Source organism: Eleutherodactylus coqui, chromosome 6, assembly GCF_035609145.1.
Source record: "Eleutherodactylus coqui strain aEleCoq1 chromosome 6, aEleCoq1.hap1, whole genome shotgun sequence".
In the NCBI taxonomy this organism is placed as follows: Eukaryota; Metazoa; Chordata; class Amphibia; order Anura; family Eleutherodactylidae; genus Eleutherodactylus; species Eleutherodactylus coqui.
Window position 1 is genome coordinate 110687529 of NC_089842.1, and position 12195 is coordinate 110699723.

The 12195-nt window shown below is 47.1% G+C and overlaps 1 protein-coding gene across 1 annotated transcript; it reads left to right on the top strand.

Annotated features, from left to right (window-relative positions):
* The first annotated feature begins 1515 nt into the window (after positions 1–1515).
* CHMP2A (charged multivesicular body protein 2A) lies at positions 1516–11782 on the top strand. Its single transcript, XM_066607401.1, has 6 exons — positions 1516–1641; positions 3309–3491; positions 5716–5895; positions 6818–6948; positions 7737–7798; positions 9957–11782. Exons 2-6 carry the CDS (start codon positions 3324–3326, stop codon positions 10076–10078), a joined length of 663 nt encoding a protein of 220 aa, XP_066463498.1. The 5' UTR covers positions 1516–1641; positions 3309–3323; the 3' UTR covers positions 10079–11782.
* The last annotated feature ends 413 nt before the right edge of the window (positions 11783–12195 follow it).

The window sequence follows — 12195 nt, forward strand, 5'->3', positions numbered from 1 at the left end:
TCTGGGTAGCTTAGGTACTGACTGATATCTGTACGTGACGCCAGTGCCTTTATAGGAGAAAAACTTTACTTGTGGTAGTGACCAGTCCAACTCGATGCCAGTAGACGGAAGGCATGCAGTTTACTATGTAATGTCAGGTTATAGAGACGGTTCCCCCCTTGTAAATTTGGGAGCAATGATAAGTTACATTGTATCCACATTGACAGTGTCAGATGTCTTACTTCTCCCAGGGTGAAAGTTATTTGGATACAATAAAGATTCCCTTTACTCTGTCTGGAGCTGTCAGCGACTGGCTGGAGGGCTCATGCAGGGTACATTATATCCCACTGTTAATTAACTGCTCAAGGGGAGGTAACAATCAGTATTATGGTGACCTTTCTTCCTGACTGGCTCCAATTTCCTTACTCAGAATGGAGGAGAAACTCCACTACTCTCTGTTCTTCCTCCCTCTATCTCTTCTGATGACACACTCGCTGTCTCACCGCACTATATCCCTCTCCTGCTCTTGTCTTTGTGTCTGCTCTCAATCTCCAACTGACAGCGTACGCACACTAAAAAAATAACCTTTTCCATGTGGACACGGGTGTTGCTAAGCACCAATCAGTAAGCTGTTGCTAGGATAGCTATTTCAGGAATAGCAGCTTCTATCTCAGGTGGGGCACCTCCTATGTCCCCTAGAGGCTCATAGTGAGATCCCAGGACCTTATTAACCCTCTGACTACCCTGTAGGACCCTCCACTACTTCCCTGAAGTGATGCAATCGGTTTTGATATAAAAACACCTCACATCTGCAGTGAAATTGCACTCGGCCGCGTGAAATAAGCCTTGGGGGGGCTGCACATGGGCGTATCTGCACACACAACACGCAGCGGATAGAGCTCATTGATCTCAATGGGCTCTTTCTCAAAGTTCTTCTATGCAAATTGTGCTTGTGTGAATAAACGCTTCTTTATTTTTGAGAACATTTGCGCACCCAAAGTCTGCAATGCACACAGATATATGTGCGGTTATGCTCAAAACACTGCGCATACCCATGAACACTGGCAGATGGTTAGGCTTATTAGCCTTCTAAATCAGGGCAGAGGTGACTCCCCACCCGTGTGAACGAGCGGTGCCCGCGCAACAACGCTCAGTCTTTGTGCAGGCATGGGTGCAAATACATTGCGCACGAGCCACCGCCCTACAAACTAGGTTGTGGTGAAAAACATGGCTGTTGTCCATAGCAACCACTTACATACTTTTATTATCTAGGTTTAATGAGTTTGGCTGTCCAGGAATATATATAATGAGCCCCCAGTCCCGCATCACTGCCAACCAAATCCTACAACACGGCCACAGCTGGACTAATGCCCAACCAGAAGCCATACTGACTGCATTCCGAGCACTGAAGAACAAGTGGGCGCACAGAACATGTCTCCGCGGCGGCCATTTGCTTGAAGACCACGTTGTATTGCACCCATAGCTGACAGTGACGTCACGCACTGCCGCAGGCAGCCCCTCCCCTGCAACTGCCCTAGCCACGCCCCCGGTGACGCAGCGGCGCTCCCGCGTCCCCCGTGACCGCTGACGTCACGGACCGGACAAACAGGAAGAGAAGTAGGGAGATAGGAACAGAGAGCGAGCAGTCTGACCCGGACGGAGGTTAGTGACGACGGGGCTGGGCGGTATGTGTCCGGCGGTAGGGAGGGGGACCAGTAGGGGGCGTTGTGGCTTGGGGTCCACAGTTTACTAGTCGTTAAAGAGTACAAAGCTGGGTATGTCCAATACTGTGATTGCCAGTGTCATGCTGGGACTTGTAGTGCCCTTCCTGTACAACCTTTATAAATACTTGCTGTCAGTGAAGCGCCATAACTGAGCCGATGTGACAGATGCTCTGCGCTCACACGGGCTGTCGATCCGTTAACGACCTTCATCACCGCGCAAAGAAATGTGTTCACTGTTGTTTGTAATTAATATATTCTGCGGGTGGCGCCAGGAGGTCAGGGGGTGGGGACGGTGTCAGGCGGTCGGGGGGAGGGCAGTGGCAGGAGGTCGGGGGGTGGGGACGGTCCCAGGAGGTCAGGGGGTGGGGACGGTGTCAGGCGGTCGGGGGGGGGGGGGGGGGGGGTGTGTGGCAGTGGCAGGAGGTCGGGGGTTGGGGATGGTCCCAGGAGGTCAGGGGAAGGGGACGGTGTCAGGGGGAGGGGGGCTTGGAAGGAACCATTATCATTCATATAATCGTCTAGTGTAAACGCGGCCGGCGAGCGATAATTTGTCTGCTTCCCATTCATGTTATGCCGGCGGTAAACCCTTGTTTGCTGCTCGTTCTGTGTAAAGCCGTGCTCACACCACCAGCACGCAGGCATGACGCCATGACACGTGTACTTGCTGCGCCCGCCAATCCCCATGTTCTGTCTCTGCGTGTGACACGTAATACGTGCCAAGCAAGAGCGTGCTGAAATGTTTCTCTTTCACGTAATACGCCAAAAAAGCGCTGGTGTGAGCATCCCAATACACATGTATGGGGCACTGGCGTCACGGGTGGTAAATGTGCAACGCCCATACGCCCGGAAGACGATCGTCACAGACCAGCCCAGGGACTTTCAGACTCCCTGACAGGCCAGCGATAGAGCGGAAAACCGATTATCTGCGCGTATAAACGGACGTCTTTGGAACGCAAACGGTTTGTTCGCCCATTTCTACTTTTAATTCCTCTGTGTAAAAGGACCCTAACTTGTTGCCTAGCAACAGGTGACCGCCCAGCGACTGCAAGCTCTTCTGGTCACCTCCCATACTAGGGAGGAGCCGCTGGACCCCAGAACACAAGGGGACCTTCATCCTAGAGATCAGCGGCGCCCCAGCTACAGGACCACCAACAAGGGATATAAAGGTCCCTTTACCATGCTAGCTACTCAGCGTGAGGCTTCATCCCTGATGCTCTGTGTCCTATGACAAAACTTCCTGTCATCCACCTCTGATGGACATTGTAATGACGCTTGTCACCATCCACGTCATCGTAATCATGGTAGCTACATGTAGATATTGTGGATCTCAATTGCTATGGCAGGATGGTGATAGCATAGAGCAGGAAGTGTTGTCATGGGGACACAGCAGCAAGTATCGGGCCTAGAACTTCAGGGAATGGTCCTTATACGTGGGACAGCTGTCTCTTGTGAGTTCATAGGAGAGTGATGGTCACTGTGGTCACGAGTCCCTGGTGTTGGCGACGACATCCTACCGCAGGGAGTGACTATCTGGATAGCCCCTTCAAGTGGCTGTTTTTCTGAGGGTCCGTGACTTACTTGCATCTTAATGGTTCTTTCCATCAGATCTAAGAAGTAAAGATGGATTTTTTATTTGGCCGCCGTAAGACCCCAGAGGAGATGTTGAGGCAGAACCAGCGGGCCCTCACCCGGGCCATGAGGGAGCTGGACCGAGAGCGGCAGAAGCTGGAGCAGCAGGAGAAGAAAATCATAGCCGACATCAAGAAGATGGCAAAACAGGGGCAGATGGTGAGTGAGGAGGGCGTCTGTGCTGTGTAGGCGCTTAACCCCTTAGGCCTCATGTCCACTAGCAAATTGAATAGCGGATTCCGTGGGTGAAATTTTGCCCATAGGAAATCATTTGCCATCTGCAGGTCAATTTATTTGAATTTTGCACCTGCGGATAGCATTTTAATCGATTTGCGTTTTTAACGCGTGGAAAAAAAACACAGCATGCTCCATTTAAGACCCCCTGTGCACGGGCGATGTGAAGTCCCACGGCAGATCTCCGCCGCAGGAGCCGCTGCCCGGGAGCAGGAGACGCCGCTGATTCTGCACCGGTCAGCCCTATCTGATAGATAGGCTCGCATGCTGCGAATTGCCCGCTGCGAACAGAGAATCCCAATGATTCTCCGCTCGTGGAAGGTGCCGGCGCTTTCCATAGCAATGCTATGGAAAGCGTCGGCCGGAGTGATTCGCCGGCGGTAAATTCGCCAGGGGAAATCACGCCTGTGGACAGGCACCCTTAGTGCGGATTCCGTGCGGATTGGCCACATTGCTATCACATAAGGCCTCCCTCACACAGGGCGTTTTGTACACCATTTAACTCTGCCTTTTCAGCCCAGCGCTAAACGCTGTACAAGGCTCCCATTCATTTCAATGGGGCTGCTCACACAGGGCTGAAAACGCAGCGCCTTCCAACGCTGCGCTTTGACAGCGATGCATGTTCTATTTTGGGGCGTTTTCAGCCCTGCGTTGCCCATTAAAATGAATGGGCAGTGGTTTCAGCACTGCTAAAAACACGGCAACACTTGGTGCCTCGTTTTTGGCAGAGTTAACCGCTCGCTGATTTTCGGGCTTAGGGCTTGCAATAGAAGCCCTGCCCCGAAAATCAGTCCCAGCTACTTAGAGGAAAAAAAGAAAGCAATACTCGCCTAGCCACTGCGGTCCGGGTCGCGGCTGCTGGTCTCTGCCGCTCATCCGGGCTTCTCCAACACCCCCAATTCTATTGCCGTAGGCCAGGTTTGAGAACCCCGCCTCCAGCAATAGAGTGCTGTGATTGGGCATCGAGGGCGCCGACAACCAATCACAGCCCTTCATTGACTGTCTCAGCCAATCGGCGCCGGCAAGCTCTGAAGGATTGTATTTTTCTAGTGGACATGAGGCCTTAAGGACCAGACACTCTTTAGAGGTTTTACTGTCCTATTTCTATTTTTTTGTTTTTTTGTTTGCATCAACTATATATATATTTTTTTCCCCCCCACATTTTTTCTTTTTCTTTTCTTGTTCTGTTAAGTTAAAAAGCTTTTAATTTTCTTTTCCTCTTAATTTGTAGTTTGTTTTTAAAATTTGTGTATTTACACTAAAATAAAGTTCAGGATCGGGTTCCTCATTTTGTTTCAGATGTTTTGATATATTTGTATAGGTTTGAATTACAGGGCGTGTGTGGCAGCACTTTGGGTTGGTATTGGCGGTGGGTCATTTTCTTTGTTTCATGTATATATTTTTATGTTCTGTAATTTTTCTTAACAACTGTGTCTCCCAAGGTGTCATATAAGACCTCTGGGGGTCATTCACATTGTCCTTTTTTTGTTGTTGTTGTTCCACTGTAGCTTGGGCATCAATAGCAGTCTCGTTATAGGGTAACCATCGTGACAACTGTCACTAACAGAGCAGGGTCTGCTAGGACCCTGCAGCTCCACTGTTACGGGGGCACCCAGCAGGCACGTGATCGGAGGGGTGCATAGTGGAAGTAACGCTTCCACTTTTTCTCTTTAGTACATGGCTATATAGCCTGGAAAGGAGAAGGCAGGAGTGGTTAAAAACTGCTTCTCCTCTGGGTCCTCTGCTGTGTCTGACATCTGAGGACTTGTCCTGCCCCTGCTTGATTGCAGAAGCTTAAATCCCACGCCGTACTTTTACTATTGGCGGGGCTTAAAGCCCAGAACCAAGTGCCGTAAATTTACTGTACTTAGACCTTAAAGGGTTAATACCGTACAGGAATCGTGACTACATGGGCCACAATGGTTGAAAGTAAGCCACTGTCCCCTGTTATCACCCAGTGTTGGAGAGGCTTTTTAGTGTTTATCATTGAGTTGATAGACAGCCGATTCAGAAGACTCTCTGCCCCTGTGATCTCCTTCAGACGCGTATGGCCATCAGTTGCCCCTCTTATAACCCTGCTGCACCTGGTGCCGCTTTTCTCGTTGTCTGGTTGTACCTCGTGTAATGACTCTGTTTCTGTCTTCCGCAGGATGCTGTGAAGATTATGGCTAAGGACTTGGTCCGCACACGACGATACGTGAAGAAGTTCATATTGATGCGAGCAAACATCCAGGCTGTGTCTCTAAAGATCCAGACCCTGAAGTCTAATAACTCCATGGCTCAGGCTATGAAAGGGGTGACTAAAGCCATGGCCACCATGAACAGACAGGTACAGAGTGGCTCATCTGCCCCTTGCTGTGCATCATTAGGTGGGAGCTACAGATGTATCCATGACCCGCCTCTAGACTGCCCACCGTAAATCAATAGTGGGCCATCCTTAACCCCTGACCAGTGTATCTTTACAGAATGGCTTTAAGCAGTCAGTGTGATCTGGTGCCCAGTAGTCAGGGACCCTGATGAGAAAGCATCTGCAGTTTTCACTGCTTCTCTCTGCCCTGTTCTCACAATGCTACACATACAATAGAGGTACTGCCTCTACTAGTCATGTGACAAATCATGGGATCGCCGGATGATCCTAGTCCCAGCACAGACCTAGTGATAATAGTGCAGCCCCAGCTACAATGGAAGGGTATGGTTCAAGTCCACTCTTGGTCTTTTCTCACCTCTTGAGGGACAGAGCATTAAAAGCTAACAGTCATAGTCCTAAATGAATGCATACAAAGATGGTGAAAGGTGTACGGTCCTAAAGGCACATGAGGCAGATAATAGCAGATGGCTCCAACTTGTAGCTTCACAACAGCTGAAGAACCACAACTCCCAGGATATCCTGGAGGGTCCCAGATGGGAGACCACTAGTGTATGGGATGAATTGTAGTTACATAGGTTACAATCAAAGCGGCTCTACAGTGTGAGGATTCCATCACATGGCTCCCCATATTCGGGAGGAGGTGGACTATTGCTGTAACTAGTTATCCCTAAATATTTCACTGTTGGATGGAGCTTGGTTGGAACCAATGTGCCCAGAAATGTGTCACTGGCTGCTTCCACTTTACCTTCTCTGTGAAAGTTCTTATCAGATCACTAAAAACGTCAAGTTGGCTTCACAACCCCTGGTTTGTATGATGAAGTATGGAAGACTTCATCTTGGTCTCCTGACTTCATGACTTTACTTTTCCTGCATTCTCTTTTAGTTGAAGCTTCCTCAGATCCAGAAGATAATGATGGAATTCGAAAAGCAATCAGAAATTATGGAGATGAAGGAGGAAATGATGAATGACGCCATTGACGATGCCATGGGTGATGAAGATGATGAAGAAGAGACGTACGTAGATTTGTCCCTAAGTTTGGTGCCCTTCAGATTTGAGTGTCCTTTTAGTATGGACTGCAAACAAACTGAAGACAATGCCGATAGTCAAATGAATTATTATGCTTAATGGGCAAGTCCACTTAAGAGTGACCTTCTGTCCTGTCATGGAGACAGAAGGTCACAGTGCTGCAGTCTGTGGGCTCAGGTCACTGCTGATTTTCAAGGCTATAGAGCCCTTTGTCTTGGCGCAGAGCTGTCGGCCACTGGATGCATTATTTGAAACACAGGGACCTTCAATGTAATGAAGCTTTGTTAGAATGTCATGATTTCCTGTAAATGAAGATGCCAACGGGTGTCCTGAACAGCCAGAGCCCCTTTGTGTTGAGATCATTGGTGGTCCCAGCTGTGTACTTATACATCTAATGGTTGTTTTTTTTTTTTTGTTTTTTTTTTGACGTCTCACCACCATCCTTTTTTTTTTTTTTTTTAACTTAAGCTATTTGAACTTCCATCACATCACAATGAATTAAAATCGTGGTGACGACAGATAACACCCCAAAATGTTTTTGTATTCTGTCTATCTGTATAATGGGCCTTACCACATCATCCTTATCCAGTTATTGATGGTAGTAATAGGGGTGATGCTCTGACAGCCACTCATATATGTTTATGTGGTTGCCATCACTATGGAAAAAAAAAGAATCTGGTGTTCTTATAATGAGTGCACAGAATGATGGAGGGGTTCCCCATAAAGCACCTTGTCCCATTAGTGTCCTGTAATGACTGTGGTCTTTCCTCTGCAGGGACGCTGTGGTCTCCCAAGTCCTGGATGAATTGGGCCTGACGCTGACTGATGAGCTGTCCAGTGAGTACTTTTTATCTGTTGTCTTTACCTTGGCATTTACTTTTGCTGCATTTTATTTTTTTTTTGCTCCATGGGACTTTTTATATATTAGAGATGAGCGAACCTACTCGGCCACGCCCCTTTTTCTTCCGAGCGCCGCGATTTTCGAGTACTAAAATAATCTTCATGAAAAAAGCCAGCTAATAATGTTTGTAAAAACTGCATGCAATTGTATAGGTTGTTTGTTTCGTTTTCTTCAGTTTTGTTTTGTTTTTTCACCACTTTCAAAAAATTGCTACTCTTCTATTTATCGATCATTGTAACTGTCTGCAGGCTTGTTTCTTGCACGACATGTTGTATTTGTCAGCGGTACTGCCGATCTCTCTCCATACACACCCCGCATGCCCAGGATGTACATGTATGCCCTGGGTCATGAAGGGGTTAAAGGGATTCTCTGGGAAAACTATTGATATACTCAGCTTAATGTTGGGGGTCTTGGCAGTTGGACTCAAACTAATTACATATTGGTGGTTATGAATGGCTTTTCCCAGAAAACCCCTTTAATCATTTGTATCAGCTGGTGGGTTATGATTGCTGCTGATCCTGTGGTGTCACGTGGCACATCTCTGGGGATAATCTGGGATCTCGAACTTGTTTTTTTTCAGTATTTCAATGACCGACCTTATTTTTGGATTTTGTATGAGATTTGATAAGCAAATATCCACCCACCCCCTACTTCCAACCGCACCCGCAGATATGTGCTTTGTAGGCATTAGATTTTGTTGCAGCCACATAGTTGCAATTTGGTGCCTCACCTGTGGCATTTTCATGTGACACGCTCAGGACAACCAGTGTCCATACATCCTACATGAGCACATGCATGTCTTCGGCCTCTGGCACACTAGCGTATTTTAGGGGAAGTGCGCTGTCTGCGTATTTCCATGCATAACACGCGGCCCCATTATAGCCTATGGGTTGTTTTTTTTTTCACACAAACAGATGGCCCATGTGGGAAGAAGAAAAGAAAAAACCCACATGGCATTCCCATATCCTGTCTGTATCATGGGTGAGCAATGGGACATGTCAGTGTGCTGTGGCCATATATATTGGAGAGCACATGGAATTGTGCCCACATGCTGTTTGATGTGACTTGGGCACAACTCCTAGTTACAGCTAGAGGGCACCTTGCCTTAGTGTATGTTCCCATGTTGGATTCAGATTTTTCCCCGCATTTTCTACCTCTAAACCCGTGGCTAAGCTGCATAATCCTTTAGGCTTGTCAGTGGACAAAATCTGCATGCAGAATATCCAATGTGATAACGCACAGATCCGCTTGAAGAAGTGACATGTCGCTACTTTACATGGATCTGTGAGAATTCGCATCGGAAATTCCACATATGAATTTTGCCTATTGACAAGTCTAAATCCACGTGCGGCTTTGCAACAGAAATATGTAGCTCAGCTGCCAATTTCCACCATGTGAACATAACCTTAGAGTGGACCCTCCTGTATTGGGCATTGTTTAGTCTCAAGGACTTTCTGCAACCACAATTGCTTTTGATGGGTGCCATGTAATACTAGAATTCCCCCCTACAACTTTCTCAGTAATGTGCAAACAGCTAGACCCTCAGTTCATTGTTAAGCTGCTTTCACACGGCGAGGAAATCGTGCGAGATATGTGTTGCAAGATGCACAAATATGAACTCCACTCTTTTGAATTAGGTCATACACATGAGCGATGTTTCCCTGCATGGTACCACGATCCTATGCAGGAAACAAACTGCACCATGTTCTATCTCCCTGAGTGCTCTCGCATTGCAGTGCCAATTGTTTTTAATAGGGACAGCGGCAGCATCGCACCACGTGCTAGGTGCATGTGATGCAACGTCTCCCATTGAAAACAATGGGGGAAACCCTGCGATCCTCCGAAAATCACTACATCCCTAAAGTGTTTTGACATATAAAAGCACCTCGCATCCGTGGGGAATTCACATGGTGGCGAGCGTGATGTGATATGCCATGATTCATGACGTGATATCTTGCTCGCCTGCATGAAGTTAGCGATGGATATATATTTGGAGGATCTGTCATTGCTGACTGTCTCCCCTATTTCTCACCTCTGTAGACATATTCATACCATTTTCTTTGGAAGCTTCTGACCATTCTTTTCCCGTTGCAGACCTTCCCTCTACTGGAGGTTCCCTCAGTGTGGCTGGAGCGAAGAAAGGAGAACCCACGGCCGCTTTAGCTGACGCTGACGCAGATCTGGAGGAGCGGCTGAACAATCTCCGACGGGACTGATATGTCAAACCCTGCACTACACAGACTCTGGGTTTTATTTTTTTTCTGCATTACACACGGGGATGTAGGGGGATGGCTCGGAGCCTCCTATACTGAACGTATTAGAATGGCTGGATTGCATTTGGTGTGTGTATCTCCAGTCCCTGGCCATTGGCTGCCCCAGATTCGGCTCCCGTCCACGCAGTAGTAACTGGACGAAGAAGACTGTTCTGATTTTATATGGTTACTTTGTGTTGCTGAGCTCTTATTCTCGTCGTCCTATCTTTACTCTGCTTTCATACAGGGCGACAGGTCCCGTTTTCTGGAAATAAAACCTGTCTGAAGAACCAAAGCCTTTACACCACTCCCTGTGTGTCCCCAGAGTGCCGCTTCTTAACAAAAAAAATAGGAGCAGAATAGTGAATTGTCTTCATATGTATATATTTATCAGTGATTAATGCACATTATAGTCTTGGTAGCAAAACGGTCTGCAGGAAGACTTGACCATTGCAACCAATCGGTTCCACAATTCATTCTTCCATTGCATTTTGGAAAATGAAAGCGGAGTTCTTCATTGGTTGCGACGGGCAGCCTTTTATTCTGAGATTCATCGCATCCATTGTGTTGATTAAAGTGAATCTCAGCCTTTTAACAATGTTGTTTTAAATTCCTGTATTCTTCTCCGATTTCCTCGTATGTCCTTGGAATATGTTCACATGCAGTGGATTGCCTGTGGCTTTTTTCCGCTGTGGAAGATCCACTACAAGTGAACATAACCTTAAAGTGGTCGGAGCTCCGGTTTTGTGATACAGGGCTCCAAATTGCCAGCTTGGATAGGGTTGAATGACAAAATCTTCCTGCCACCACCAAAAGCGGGAACCTATTGCACAGTGTTTAATTATTGCGTTCAATGGTTAAAAAGTATCCAGTAAGACCCCGTCAGTGGTGGCTGCAGGAAATGCCAGGTATCAAGTAATGAGAAGTCTTGTTGCTTGCTCTCTGTGGCTGCAGTGTGAAGATCATGCTTATTCTGGGGTTACCATTGTAGCCTCAATGGCTTTCTCTGCATGGACTTGTAAGATGGCAGGTCATGTAACTGGAAGTCCATGCACCAGAGATTTACTCATATTTACAAGGCTGCATTGAAGTGTAACTAGACTTTTTAACAACTCCTGATATGTTATAGTGAGAGGTGCTGAGAAACCCATTGATCGCTACAAAGAATGGGCAGAAGTGTTTGTCTGAGCACTGTGCCCATTCGCCTATTTCCATAACTTCTTGAAGTGGTGTATAGGCTCCTTAGAAGTTCTATTGGGTCTGTTCACCACTCGCGATGACACCTGAATAGGCACAGGGCTTAGCTGAGTTCTTCTGTCTAGTCATTTTAGCGACGGGTGGGCATCATAGCACCGGGACCCCAGCGATCGATGCTTTTGACATCACTGTAATGTCAGGAAGAGTTAAATAGTTTAGTTACACTTTAAGGCATAAAGCCCCTTTTAAGTGTGACTAGATGTTTGCACCACTGGATCTCTTCTCTCCCCTTCCCCTGAAATTCCCACACGAGGGGTCAGATTAGCGTTCCCCTGAATTGACAATCTTCATTTACCTTGTACCGGTCAGTCTTACAGGTTCTGACATGTTACAAGGTATGTCGTTCTCATAACTTCTAATGATTACCAGTTTCAATTTTATTTAATAAAAGTGTTGATTTCTTGTGATGGATATGCCTGGGATTCTAAGATGTATGGGCGCCCTTGCTGCTGCGGGCTTTCTGTTTGTGATGCCTATAGTCCTCTGCCAGAACTCAATGGAAAGTTTTTGTTATGGTCATGTCATTGATGGGTTACTTATGTCACATGAAATTATGCTAAGGTTCTGTTCACATGGCAGAAACCAATGCGGATTTTTTTCTGTGTGGATACCGCCTCTGAAAACTGGGGCATAAATCTGTAGCAGCTATGCCAATATATGGCTGAGGATCCAGAGTGCACGTGGACTTGATATCTGTGTGCGTTCCATTGAAGTCAATGGCAGCCGTCTAGCCTGCAGCCCTTTCGCAATGATATTGCTGAAAGGTTGCGGATTTGTTGCTATTGCTTAACGACAATGCCGGAAAAGCTGGGATTTAAAAAAAA